At 38.2% G+C, this 14908-nt stretch overlaps 1 protein-coding gene across 1 annotated transcript in view; it reads right to left on the bottom strand.

Annotated features, from left to right (window-relative positions):
* sppl3 (signal peptide peptidase 3) overlaps window positions 1-14557 on the bottom strand; it is a 40523-nt gene extending 25966 nt beyond the window's left edge. The window contains exon 1 of the mRNA XM_084935089.1: window positions 13970-14557. Within this exon, the coding sequence (XP_084791215.1) occupies window positions 13970-13995 (26 nt within the window). The 5' untranslated portion in view covers window positions 13996-14557. The remainder of the gene's footprint in view (window positions 1-13969) is intronic.
* Window positions 14558-14908: the final 351 nt, after the last annotated feature.

The following is a 14908-nucleotide window of genomic DNA, read 5'->3' as shown; positions in this document are numbered from 1 at the left end:
CTGGACGGTAGCCCGAAGTGCCATAAGACGTCCTTGTTCGCTGACAGACTAGGTTTTCAATAACAATTCCAATACCATTCTTAATCAAAGCAGTTGCATGTAGGACTGGGCAATAGATCGACTTTTTAAATATATTGATATATTTTTATACGAGATATGAGATGTGACAATATCGTAACGCTATAGTATATGTTAAGTTAGAATTATACTTGAGGAGCCGCAAGTTTGCCTGTCTTTCGTCCACTTTTGTCTCTACGCAACGTTACTCTGCCTCGCCTCTCTCCTTCACTGAACACAACTCCCCCTCCCCCATCGCTTCACCTGCAGGCAACGACAAGATGGACATGGCAGCTATCAAAGAGGAGCTGGTCGGTAAAAAGAAAACATTTGGAGATTAATGCTACCAGCACTAAAATGGTAATCTCATTAAAACGACGTTAACGCCATAACTGCATTAATGCGTCAATGCGGCTGGACAGCGTCAAAACTAGGGATGGGTACCGGTATCCGGTGCCATGATGGCACCGGTTCTGACATAAACGGTAGTAACCAGACCGAAAAGCAGCGCACATTTCGGTGCTTTATTTCGGTGCTTTTTTTTCCTGAGCTGTGATACACTTTAGATTCTAGCCAATCATTTTACGTTTCCGAGGATAGTAGGCGGGTCCAGGTACGTACGTTCTTTTAGAGCAGAGCTACAGATTAAAAATGCCCAAGGAGGACCGGTCAAATGTATGGCTGTACTTCACAGCAAAATATGCAAACTCAGCAGCCTGTAACAAGTGCTTTAAGCTGATACTGTGATACTGTCAAAGGAGGTAACACCTCAAATCCGATGAAACACCTGGCGACGCATAGCGTTTTTTTTAAAAGCCGAGAAATGCGCTGTATTTGATAGCTTGCTGTGAGACCTCACTCCGTGCACATCTACTGCGGGTGGGTTGCCAGTTATTGGACCCGGAGCAACATCCCCCAAAAACCCGAAGAATAGAGTCCTGGCCCCTAGCCCTGCCAGTGTAGCAGAAATGATGACGGATGATGATGGCAGCAGCAGCCGTTCTTCTCTGCGTGAGTCGCTTAATGTTGTTCGTGTGTAATTTACGTTGAGTAGGCTCACCACGTTATTACATTAATGCATGTAAGGTGAACTAGCAAACATCATCATAGCTACATGCGGCTGTCTTCTTGTTTGATGGCAGATACTCCCTTCACCCTGGCCAAAAAGGCTAAAATGACCAAAGAAAAAGTGGAAAACAGTTAAACATGAGAGGTTTTTGGATAAAGTTTGTGTTTTTTCCATTGTTTAAGCACTACTTCCAGCCAAGAGCGATACCATATATGCCCCATAGCTGCAGAAAAGGCTAACATTGTTATCTTTTTACAAAAAAAAACAGCTGAACATGAGAGGCTGCCCGGCCTAAAACCCTTTCATTTTCTCAAAAATCGACAGTGTATGAATTCATACAACCAGAATTATGTATGAATTCTGGTTGTGCTTACTGACCGCAAACCGCTTTTATATGGTACACGGCGCTCAGCAATCTGTAAGCTACGAAGCCGCACCACTTGATGGATTGTTGGAGCATTACGGCTACCGTAGTCAGGAGCCTCGCGGAGTAATACCTACTGTGCTTCAAAGTAATATTACCGCATTGTGTGTTTATAAGGGCCTCAAATGGCACCAGTTAAGAGACATGGTTACAAAGAGGATTTCAAACTCCAGGCTGTCAGTCACATAGTAGAACTTGGGAACAGAGCAGCTGCGAAATCTGTCCGTCTTTGTTATTATGCTCAGCGCCTTTTAGTTTACATTTTAACTGCACAATTGTGAGCTTTTTGTTATGCACAAAAACAACATTGTTTTATTTTATTTATGGAGAATTATTATTTAATAAATGCTGATAATTTATTTCTGAGTAATTTTTTCATGTACGCTGTATATTAATAAAAGTGCCTGTGTGACATCTGGGACACAGCTTTGACTAAGAACTCACTTTTTGTTCTTACTTTAGGGCTTTAAAAAAAATATATCGAGATATATATCATATATCGCCATCCAGCAAAAGAATATCAAGATATGGATTTTGGGTCATATCGCCCAGTCCTAGTTGCATGCAGACCTGACCACCAAAGGCCAGGTCAACAGGCCACAATAAAGACTTTTGCTACCTGTGAGGTATAGATGTTAAAGATTCAAGCATGCAAAATGAACATCTTACTCAGGTCTGGTCTAATACACACACACAGACACATAAATTAAACAGAAAAAAGGCAAGTCTTCCAGGACTAACATTAATCTTGCGAACAAGTTTTCCCATCAATTACATTAAGCGAGGCACTGGGTGTTTGACTTCCAATTAGGTAGCATTTAGTGTCTCACCTTTATGATCAATTATGGACATTAATGGACTACACCCAATATAAAAGGACACATTTCCTCTGCATTGGTACTGTAATGAGTTATCTGTCCATTTTGTGTTTGTTTGAGAATTTAGCATTGAAATGGATCTTGGTCAGATCCAGGCGGTTCTGGTCAGGCTTTATCTCTGGTGTTACAATCCCACAGCCCATCGTTCATCTTAACGTAACAAAGATTGCATCTAGGAGGGGTTTACAATTTTGGAGTCCAGTGACTAGTAAGCAAAAATAATAATGAGGTCAAAAATACATTCTTGAATTAATCTTTTTTTTTTTTTTTTTTTTTTTTTAAACAAAAAGAGAAAATCTCCTGCAAAAAGACATGTTTTAAAGTTTTGTAACTGCATGACGTATGTTAATGAAAAGATAAGTTCAATAACCAACTAATCAAGCATCTATCAGTTTGTATTAAGACATCAAGGATAATACTAGCTGTTGCACATATCTATTAAGGCTGGCCTCAACATGTAACGATTTTACTCATTTAATCAGCACAGATGACCACCATTAAAATTTAAGCTTGATTAGGCGCCTGTCTCTCCAAATTAAAACAAATTGAGCTTTTCAGCTCTGAGAGGTTATCTTAGTGGTGCTTCTGTTCAGGACACATCCAACAGGTGCCTTAGTAGTGTGCCAAACTCAGGTCAATGTGTGCTCTTAAATAGAGAATTCAGCAGGATTAGCTCTGTCTATACAGCTGTAAGATCTACTGAAGAAGCCCTCAAAACTCCTTAAGATTTAACAGGATTATTTAAAAAGTGCAAAAGTCATTTAACCCTTTAAGACCTACCATAGAACCAAGTCCGCCAGAGTTATCTTTATATTTTTACATGCAGTAGTGCCATTTTTGGGAGCATTTCAAGTTGCTATACATCAATATAACCGTTATAGCCCAGATTTTAATAATATGTATGCATTAAGTCTATAATAACTACATATATTACAACAAAGTGCAATAAACTACAAAAAATTGATAATAATTTTTTGGGTTTTAAGAGGTTTATCCCTCAAAATTGTAAATACAAAAAAGTTGCACAAAATAGTTTCTAACAACAGGAAATTTATTTTGAGTGTCTTCATAGTTTTATTTTTGAGATGCACCAATTTTTATATACTGCTGGAGAAGTGAAAATAAATATTATAATGCAAATAAACACCATGTGCATCAAAATAAACTATTTCCAGCAGTGCAATTTGAGTTCTAAGCATCCCAGAAACTATTCAGAAAACCATGAACTCAAAAATGACTTTTAAAAATTATTGTGCTAGCTTACGTGGTTCCGGCTCTACAGGGATTTAAAAATAGTTACGCAAAACTGAGCATACCCGCTCCGACCGGTTTTAAAGGGTTAAGCTTCATCGACTTGCACTGTAGATAAGTCTTAACAGGACTTTGTATTTATATCTTTAAAAACCAGGTTTCCAGGTGTAAAGTTTCTTCTTAACTCTATTAACTTTTACTAAGGTATTCATTCATTAAAATAATCACATTAGTGTACATATGTACAATATTTTTAAAAAGTTTGTATTAAGATTATTTTTAAAAAATGGTGCAGGAAAAGTGCTTCAAATATCTAAAAGATGAGCTTAAACATTGCAAATACAATCATTGCATTTGCATTTAACATTCCATTAATGACATTTAATAATGACATTGTGCTTTTAAATATTGCTGAAGATTTTGTGCTGTGTATAACACTACACACGTGCAATATTAGATCAGTTTGCCAAGTGTTACATTAGCACTGCTAGCAGCAGTTATCCACCTTTCCTGTTGGCCAGCATCTACATATGTGCCTGTGCAGAATGTGGTTACACACAGCTTCAGTCTTGTTTATGTTAACTCTTGTAATGTCTAACGTATAACCACTCATCTTTCAAAGCATTGTAGAACCGCACTAGTTCTCACAGCTGTCTGCCTACTTTCCATCACAAAGAGGGAGCAAGCACCACTGCCTGCCCTTAGACGGAAGACGAGAGATTACAACCAATGGGTAATTTTGGATATCAATAAAATAAGAATCACTTGTTTACCTGACAAGTACTTCTGGTGCCGACTAGCAAAAGCAGCAATGTTTAAACATCTAGTTGAGCAGATGTTTAAACATTGCTGCTCTTGCTAGTTGGCAAGAGCAAGTGTTTTAAATGCAGACTGAGCTTTCCTTCCACGACATGCAGTGTACAAGCATTTAAAGCACCGGCACCCTGACCCTGGAGCTGTGACATCAAGTCTGCATTTGTCAGTTTCAATGACCCCCACATACATTAGGTGGTACTTGATCGTAATGGAAAATGGCCAAAACAGAGTAGGGTTGAGTTGAGCAGGTAGTAGTGAAAAAGGGCTATAAGACTTTAGGTTAGCATGCCAAACCTGAAGTGTCAGGTAGAAAGCTTGTTCTACAGGTTTGTTCTGAGAGAGAACATATGTTGACATAAATCCACACTAGGGCTGGGCGATATGACCCAAAATTCATATCTCGATATTTTTTAGATGGATGGCGATATAAGATATATATCTCGATATTTTTTTAAAGCCATAAAGTAAGAACAAAAAGAGAGTTCTTAGTCAAAGCTGTGTCCCAGATGTCACACAGGCACTTTTATTAACATACAGCATAGATGTACATGAAAAAAACTACTCAAAAATAAATTATGAGCATTTATTAAATAATAATGCTCCATAAATAAAAGAAAACTATGTTGTTTTTGTGCATAACAAAAAGCTCACAATTGTGCAGTCAAAATGTAAACTAACAGACGCTGAGCATAATAACAAAGATTTCACAGCTGCTCTGTTCCCAACTTCTACTGCGTGACTGACAGCCTGGAGTTTGAAATCCGCTTCAGGTGCCATTTATGGTCCTTATACACACACAATACGGTAATATTACGTTGAAGCACAGTGCGTATCACTCCGCGAGGCTCCTCGGTAGCCATAATGCTCCGACAATCCATCAAGCCGTGCAGCTCCGTAGCTTACCAAAGTTGTACTAAAACATTTTTTGACAGATTGCTGAGCGCTGTGTTCCACATAAAATTGGTTCGCGGTCATCAAGCACAACCAGAATTCATACATAAGGCGCGCTGTCAACTTTTGAGAAAATGAAAGGATTTTAGGCTGTGCAGCCCCTGTGGGCTGCATGGCGTTAGCGTGGTTAGCTCGTTAGCACGTTGACGCCGTCCAGCCCCACGCACGGAGCGATGCGCAGTAACTCGTTAATGGAGATTTGCCGTGTTCATCTTGTCGCTGCCTGCAGGTGAAGCTATGGGGGAGGAGGGGGAGTTGTGTTCAGTGAAGGAGAGGCGAGGCGGAGTAACGTTGCGTAGAGACAAAAGAGAGGCAAACTTATGGCTCCACAACTATAATTATAACGTATATATCGATATAAAGGATATTGTCACATCTTATATCTCGTATAAAAATATATCGATATTTTTGAAAAACTCGATATATCGCCCAGCCCTAATCCACACACAAGTTGATCTCTGCTTTTCTCTCCTTTTGTTTTTTGTCAACTATTAAATGTGTCAGATTGGCACAACTAAAAGAAAAGTTCTATTTTTTAAATATGCTGTAAATTTGATTGGATATGACAATCAGCAGATATGCAATGTAAAGTCTAATATTTTAGGAACAAAAAGCTCCAGCAAAAAGCAAAAAAAAAAATCCCCACCAAACTTCTTAGTTTAAACAAATAATTCTTTACAAAGATTCTGCTGTACACCTACATGCTGCAGCATTATGTTATTATTTTGGAGTAAACTTCATAGTTCTTGCAATTATATAAATTACAGTAAAATAGAAAAGTACCATCAGGTCCTTAACTATTTGTACTGGCTTTCCACTCAAGTCTTGGGTCTTGTGGCATCTCTACACAAGGACACACTAATTACATGTGCAATAAAATATTCATGTTGCATATCATAGTGCTCCATGTTGCTATACAATTATAGCTACGCTTCAGACATACAGATATTTTTAAAAACACGCAGGCACTCGTAACTCTACCGCAAATGTATCTCTGTGGTAAATGAGCCTGCAGTTTGTTTCAGTTTTGCCTGTTAAACTGAGCAGTAACCTAACTTAAATCTTATGATTATTACGAGCGCCACTATCTTGTCTTCATTTTTCCTCAGCTTCCTAATCCTGTCCCATATTAATTTTTTTTTCTAAAAAACCTGAGCCTTTATAGCCTTTTTACTCTCATTTGTCAGTAACAAAAAGGAAATGCATGGGTACTTGAAATATAATATAACCTATTAATATAACCGTGAAACTATATGGCATTATCCCAAAAGGTTGATTCTGTTCATCTGGACATTTCGTCACCCACCCAAGTGGCGAAACGTCCAGATGAACAGAATCAACCTTTTGGGATTTACTTACCTGGATGATTGGGCATGCGTCAAGATATATAGCATTATTTTTTAACATTTTAGCCTGATCCAAAATCTGAATTGACAGAAAAGTATTTTAACTAACTGAAAGTGTTTCAAAGATTAGACAGATGGATTCAGTTTTAGCATGGTGGCTAGCTAGTTAAATTCCTCAAGTGAACTAACTTGCTGAGACTCACACCGTTTAACTTGACTGCATGACTGCACAGGCCTGTTATGCATAAAGAGCACTGCACTACCGATGATACGCTGGCAATCAGGTAACTACTTGTTAACATCCTCCACCCTTAGGTCACACTGACACAGAAATGACATATGACTTGGGTGTAGGCTATGTCAATTATGGAGAGATGGTACTTTCTTGGAGAACTCAAAATGTTTCTGACATGTAAATTCAAGTATTTCCTTCTAGACACTTTTTCATTGTAATCTACCCATGTCTATACACCAAGATGGAAGCCTACATATTTCAATTTAAAGGAACCCTATTGAACATAACACTCTTCTTCACTGCAACACCATCCAAGTCATCTCAAGGAAAACATACCTACTGGGCAATTTTTATGCCTTTGGAGAAATTTCTCAGACTTGGAAGAATTCAAAAGCATGACAAAGGAGATGAAATCATGATTTAATTAAGGAAAGTGCCATCCCTCCATAATCGTCAGAGCCTAATTCCATGCTTTAGTATCTTCAAGATATGAACTGCTTAAGCCTTAAAACCTTAACAGAAAAAAAATGAAAGAATAACTTTCATCACTGAATTGAACCACTATCATCAGAAATCCAGGGACATAATTAACAGACACTGGCACATCTTAAAAGCTGAACCGTCACTAAGTGGAATCACTGAGTGGAATCACTGAAATGCCTCCTCTCCTATCATTTCAAAGAGCTCAAACAATAAGCAATAATCTTGCACACAGTTTTCAGGCCAGCAAACCTAATCACACTTGGCATCACCTAAAAGGAAACTTAAGATGTTGGTAAATGCAGTCAGTGTAACACTATTTCAGATATATTTTACCCATCCACATACTGGTAAAACGTTCCTTATCAAACAATTCATAAACTAAACTACAGTACAACATCAGTAATCTGTATTCTTGAATGCCCCAATGGTCAAGCTTACACTGAAAAAACAAAGAGCAGTCAACCAATGAACTTCAGAACATATTAGACGCATGCATACTGGGAACTTGGAGTAGTTACAGCCAAACACTACCAAGAAGCTAAACATCAGTCCCTTGCCACTCTGCATTTCATTGGATTTGACTTCTCAGAAAGAGGTGTATTGGGTCTCAACACTCAACACAATGATGCCTGCTGGACTGAATGATGATTTTAGTTTAAAATGTTTTCTGAGAACAAGTTTATATAAAAATACAGAATATTTACAATAAAACTAATAACCTAAGACATAATCATACTCAGTCATATATATCACTATATCATTAGTTTGTTTTCTTTAATGCTCTAACAGAAAAAATGCCACTTATTACCTTTGAGTACTTGACACTGGACACAAATAACTGTGTTATCCTCCTAATATTTTATTATTAGCCATAGCTGCTAGTTCCTAGCTTAATGATGTTGGCTACTGTGGCTATTGGTTAACTGCTAATAGTGAAATGGCTACTGTTAATGTGATCTCTGGCTATGTTAACATTTATAAAACCGTTTAACAATTCTGTTGAAACGGCAACTTTGCTGTCCTCTCAAAATTCCACAATGCTCAGCAATAAAGTGTTGCTGAGCATTGTGTAGTGGTCATGTGTTCGGCAAATAGTGAGGTGAGGAATTTGACTGGAGGCAAAGATGGCACTGTTGCCATCGGTACTTTTGCTTTATCTAATCAGATCTGTAATTTTTAGCTTATTATTATCTATGTATTATTTTTTTTAAACAACTTTACTCAAAAATATGTGAATTTACAAGTAATTCAATTGCTGATGGCACAAAACTATTTAACGTTAGTTTCCAGAGGAATGAGATGTAGTACTCTTCTTGCAGTCATATTTCAGCAGCAGTATAGTACTGCTGACAGAAAGAAATATTATACCAGAGGATATACAGTAGTGATATACGTACACACACACACACACACACACACACACACACACACACACACACACACACACACACACAAAAAGGCCAATACAGTTTTACTGCCCCCTTTGGATATTTTTGCTGCCACTCTTCCCACCCACAACTGGGCTGCTTAAACTAAAATAATAAGCTTAATGGCTTTTTACCAATATAGGTCTTGATTGTGATTATAAAAACGAGCACTGTTGCTGTCAACTTAAGAAAAAAAAATTAAAGCTCAGGGTAAGTGAAAGAAAGTTAACGGTCTTAGCCCAAGGGCTGTCTCTTTGCTCACAGCTCGGTGAATGTGTGTCAGAGGTGAGGCTCCAGCTCTACCATAAAATACAACAACGTCATCTTCTCTGCTATTGTGCTACTTAACCCAGTTTTCTGTGCAGATGAACTGATAACAGTAACTGGTGTAAACGCCATCACTAGCCTAAACAGGTCAGCAGGCAGGGGTTATGTCAAATCTTCCAACACTTTATATCTTTACTGGGTCTCTCTGGTGGTGGCAGGACTTAAACAGTTATATTAGGAAGAAAAAAAAAAAGTTTTCAGTATATTACAAATAGGGCAGTGCCCCATCAGTGTGTCAGAAAGAGTGCCATACAACAAAAACACAACTGAATAGTTTTGCTGCTCTATGCTTTCACTTCAGGAAGTGTGACTTTCATAATTTGATTTAAAATGTCACGGTTGAAAATTTCTCATTTACACTGCATGCACTGTCAGCTACACAACTAAAAGCTAGGAAGAGAAACTAGAACAAAACAACTACCAATGGTTAGTAATCTAACTTTAAAGCAAATTGCTGCTATTGCAAGAGTTGATAGTGGCAACAAATGAAGACTCTTCAGAAAGATTGGTCAGCTGGTTGTTGTGGGGTTGAAAGGGGCTCACTGTCGTTTGCGCTGGACAGCAATACACTTGATATAAAATTAGCTGCGCACAACAGAAACTAAGTGCACATTTAACAAATGTCTCTACAAATTGCGGTGAGAGATCGGTCTTCAAATATCTGCTCTTTGTCAACACTATTAATAAACTTAGGCATGTGATTTAAAACAGCAGTGCTTTCTGGTGTCTTCTGAAAGTTACTAGGAACACATTGCATTCAGTGGCTCAGTGTGCGAGGTAGCTGCACTGGGCCTAGCTGCTGCTCTTCTGACAAACGGGTACTGAGGTGAGGACAAAAGTGGCATCACTTACTCTACTGTAACAGGATGACTTAAAATTGATCTAGTGCAATATTAAACTATATTAACCTGATGATGCTGATATGAAGAGAAAACATCACTTACTTACTAGATAACACCAATAAAAATGTAGAAAATATGAAGCCATTTTCATGCATGTACTCTTAACTTCTCTTGATGTAATCTGATAGAAGTGTAGGGCAAACCTGTCAGCTTCATGGGTCCATGTGATGTTTGAACAGAGCACCTAATACTGCAGCAAATCTAACATTTCCAGCACACTGCAAATTTATTTCCTGCTGTTCACTACAAGTGAGAAAAGCAGAAAATATCTCAACCAGATTGTTCCAAAACTGTCCTAAATTTGTGTTTGAAAACAGCTTATGTCTACAAACACTATGATATTCTGCCCTGATGGTTGGCTGTGCACACGAAAACGAAAATTTAGTGCGAGCACACAAGCTTTGAGATTCAACTATAATTCCACATTTACTCATTATTCATCTCTGAAGCTCCTCAGTGACATTTAAGCTATTTCAAGCACAATAGATAGTCACGGTCTAATGTTTTTCTGCTGAGCTTGCAAATCAACACAAGCAACTATGCATCTAAACCCCATTTAGACTAATTTCTTTTGAGGAGGTTGAGTTAAATCATAAATATTACAATAAATACATCTCTAAGCAGGAATCCTTATATCAACAGCTCTTTAGCCATGGTTAACACAAAATCATTAAGTCACAAAATGTACAAGGCCTTGTTGACACTACGTGTTTAAAAAACAAAACAGATTTTCCTTCTCCATGGACTTTAGCCTTTTAGCCACACACGCAGTTTTAGGTCACTGAAACTGGCCTTTTGGAAATCATGGGTCAAGAAATTCAGAAAAGGCATTTGCAGGGTTGGCAGTTTTTGACGTCGCAGAGCCTGTGGTTCTGATTGGCCGACATGGCTTTGTGGTTTGTCCACTTGGCATGTTCTTATCAGTGCTTCTATTGTGTTTCTGTATGTTTTCTTTTTTCCCCTCTATAAACTGCCTCTGTGGGTGTGTGTGGTTCTTTTCTTCCTCTTTTTTCCTCAAAAAAATAGACTAGTGTATGCAAATTAGACCAGAGAGAATTTTGAAGTGGCTGAATTTTCCCAAAGTCCTTCTAGAAGAAAGTCTTGCCACTGAGCAGCCATCTGGGTAAAGCTTTGTGGCACTTGCTTGGGGAGTTAGTTTAAAGCAAGTATCTAATGAACTCGAACTTAAGCGGCAATTGAGACAAACTACACTCACAAATGAAATGTTTTATAATGAAATTATGTACAGATTTTCCCCAAAAGCAAGGGGTTTTCCCCCCTTCCCTTTTCCCCCTCTCAGTTAAAATTTCATAACCATCTTTGCTGTTCTGAATAAATTTCAACCAGTATAATGTCTCTGATTCCTCTTTTTCACTCTCTTGGATGGAGGTTATCTGTTTTTCAGATTCCCTTTGTACTAAGCTACCTTCAACAAGTGTTAAAAAGTTGAGAATGAACAATACGTTAACACTGTTAAAGCAAGGCCTGGGGACAGATGATAATAAATATGTTCAGAGCAATCCCAGATAGCTTACCGATCAAGAGGATTGTTACAGGTTGTTTTCCCAATAACATGTTAAATCATCATCATTAGCTTTTGAATTCATACTTGATTTAATCTGCCTCACTATAACTTAAATATCAGCATATATAAAACAGACACATGCAAAATGGTCATGTGTAGGAGTGCACATAAAATAACCCCAAATCATTTTTTATGTTTGTAGAACAGTATAGATAACAGTGCACCTGGAAAATATTCTTAATTTGATCATATAATATAAATTTTGAAAAAAAATATATTTGATTATGAATCTTCATAATCAAACATGGAAGTAAAAAAAGATCAGCCGTATGAAGACGTTGGGCTGTGAGGTTGATGGAGTGTTATCCACCCACATTACTGCAGACTGTGTGTCAAAGTCGGAACAGCTGTTTGGGGCATATAAGGCATGCCTGAATATTTCTATTCATACCTTTTTTTAAAAAAATAAATAAATAATCAAACATAAAGTTAACCCTCCTCCCCTCCCAGGCAGAGATGATCTCAGTCCTATAAATTTAATTAAAAAAAGAAAAATGATGGGGCTGTAATATTGTGAAGACATATTTCAATGTTAGTCCCATTTAAAGCAAAAGAATAAATGGACATTATCTGCTGTGTTACGAATCGATCCACTGATTTAACCACATCTGGAGGTAGTTTTGCTTGTGCTTTGATCCGATCTCATCGAGGTGTAAATCCATCTTGATCGGCAGTGGGTTTTATTGCTGCTGTGTCACATAAATTAGGCTTACTATGTTAATTAATCCTCACCAGTGCTTCTCTTATCTTCTGATATATCACAGCCGTTGACAAGTCAAACAGGATCATGAAGCTTGTTTTTTTGGACACTAATTTGCATTCTGAGATCCAATAACATTGCACACAAAATTAATGACAACAACCCTTTCAAATATCAAGTTTCATTGTAAAAGCCTGTGGACTGGGTGTAGTCATAAAAATTGTGCATTAAAAAAAATATACAAACTATTTTCTTTCTTTGGCCTCACATTTTACAGTGATTTGGACTTTTTATACAACACATTTACCACACAAACAGCTTGATAGACCACTTATGAAGCTAAAAGCACACAGTGGCACCCTGCTGGCAAAAACGTTGGGAAAAACTTTGTTTTATCTGCATTTACAGATATCGCTGTACTGGGAAAGACTTTTGTTCACTGATCTAAAACTGATGAAAGATATTCAATTGTGATTTTTTTTAAAGAGCATGAATACTGGGATTTTCAGAGGCAGAAGGTTCACAAAAAGTGTGACATTAAATAAAGGTTAGGCTATGAAATAAACACAGTCGACTCGTACAACTCAATGAATGCACTCTCTTAGGGAAGACCCGGTTGGCTCGGCCTTCTCAGACTCAAAACAATTTTGTAGTAGACATGACACAAACACTTAATCTTTAGTTCATAGATCAGACAAGTATAACCTAGTATAGATTAACTAGGCCATAAGAAAGAGGTCGTTTTCGGAGACAACGCATTTCACTTATCACATCATCTCTGAATGATTTCGTGCAATCTATACTTTCGCCGACCACAAAAATTACTATGACACTATAGTTATATATCGTTTCTATACCTCGAGACCTGATGGTGCCTTCTGTGACCGCCTATCGCTTGTCACTGTATGGAAAAACTGCATTTTTGTGACATGACACCGATGCTAGCTTAGCTACAGCCGAACCTTTGTTATTGTGTGAGCAGCAGGTCGACGACGAATGCCAGCTAGCGCTAATTTGTTGGCACGGACAACAAACTAAGCATTTTAACACTGTCATGAAATGCTGCGTTTATTGTGCACAACTGGGTTTACCAACAAAGCCAGCCGTACTCCAAAAAGCGAAGGAAAATTCGCAAAATGACCACCCCATTGTGCTTTAGCTATCAGCAGGGCAGCTAACTCGTTAGCATTTCCTTACAACAGCCACCATTGGATTTAACCGATGCTGGACAATGTTAGCACGGCATCAGCTGGGGCTGCTCGTTAGCTACGGCTAGCCAAAGTTAGCAGTTTAGCAAAAAAAAAAAAAAAAAAAAAAAGCTGATGGAAAAATATCTGGATGAGTGACCTTTTGCTCTGAAGACGTTGATAAATGCATGTGAAAGTGTCGATGTGAAGAGACAAAGGTTTCTGTATACTGACAGAAATACGGTTCGTTGGTTTAATGACCTATTGCAATCTGGTTTAGCAATAGCAACAGCGGCTACCAGTCGGTAGCGCAATGCCTGTACGCACTCACCAGGATGAGTAGCCTTGCTCCGCCATATCGCCAAAAACAGTGGGTTCCGCGACTGTGGCTAACACAGATTCAGGTCCCAGTGACAACCCGTCGGGACCCGGGAGATGTTTTCTTGCGTTTCTTTCACAATTCGACGTCTTAGCGGTTACTTTTTGGTGACAACATGGTGATACATCCCGGCAGCAGCTAGTAAGAACTAGCTGAATATCTTGCGGTTAAAACGAGAGTGATGGTTTGCTATCGTTAGGTGGACTAGACAAAGCACCCCGAGAAAAAAAGACACAGCTGTTATTTTCGGTGGTTTCGCTAGTGTCCTGCTGTCACTCCAACCGAGAAGGCTCGGTCTCCAACGATGCTACACCCACAGTAAATCCATATTCAGCTCGCTGTATGCAGACTAAATTCGGATATTCCTCAAGTCTGCACCTCTAGCTGTTATGGAAGACGTTCAGCTTTGTTTTCTATGGCGAGTCCACGGGAGCGCGCAAAATCGCCCTACTGAAGAGGTTTACAAATAGGACGTGCACTGAAACGCTTTCATGCATCGAAAACGTTTGTAATGGTTTCCCCTCCCGGCAGCACTGCAGCCTATCATATACACAGCGATTGTGAAAGGCAACGAGTTGTTGCAATTAATTGCTGAATTATGTGACATACAAAATACGGAAAAAACGGGCCGTGCATGAATATTTAACCAATTTACTTTAGTATTATGACAAAAAATAAAAATGTAAATTAAATTAAAAATAAAAAAAACTTTTTTTCAGAGCAAATTAAATTGAATACGTGTGTATAATTATAAAAAAAATTAATTCGTTTTAAGATTTTTAAAAATATTATTTTGCATAATGCGACTCCTTTGGTGATTTTTTTTGTTTTTTAAAAGGGACCAAAAGCCGATAAAAGTAATGTCGTGCGGTTATCAAGTTGTCAGGACAA

This window comes from Perissodus microlepis, chromosome 7 (assembly GCF_051167445.1).
Source record: "Perissodus microlepis isolate ML-2025 ecotype Zambia chromosome 7, ASM5116744v1, whole genome shotgun sequence".
Taxonomy (NCBI): Eukaryota; Metazoa; Chordata; class Actinopteri; order Cichliformes; family Cichlidae; genus Perissodus; species Perissodus microlepis.
This window is presented reverse-complemented; position numbering and strand designations above follow the sequence as displayed.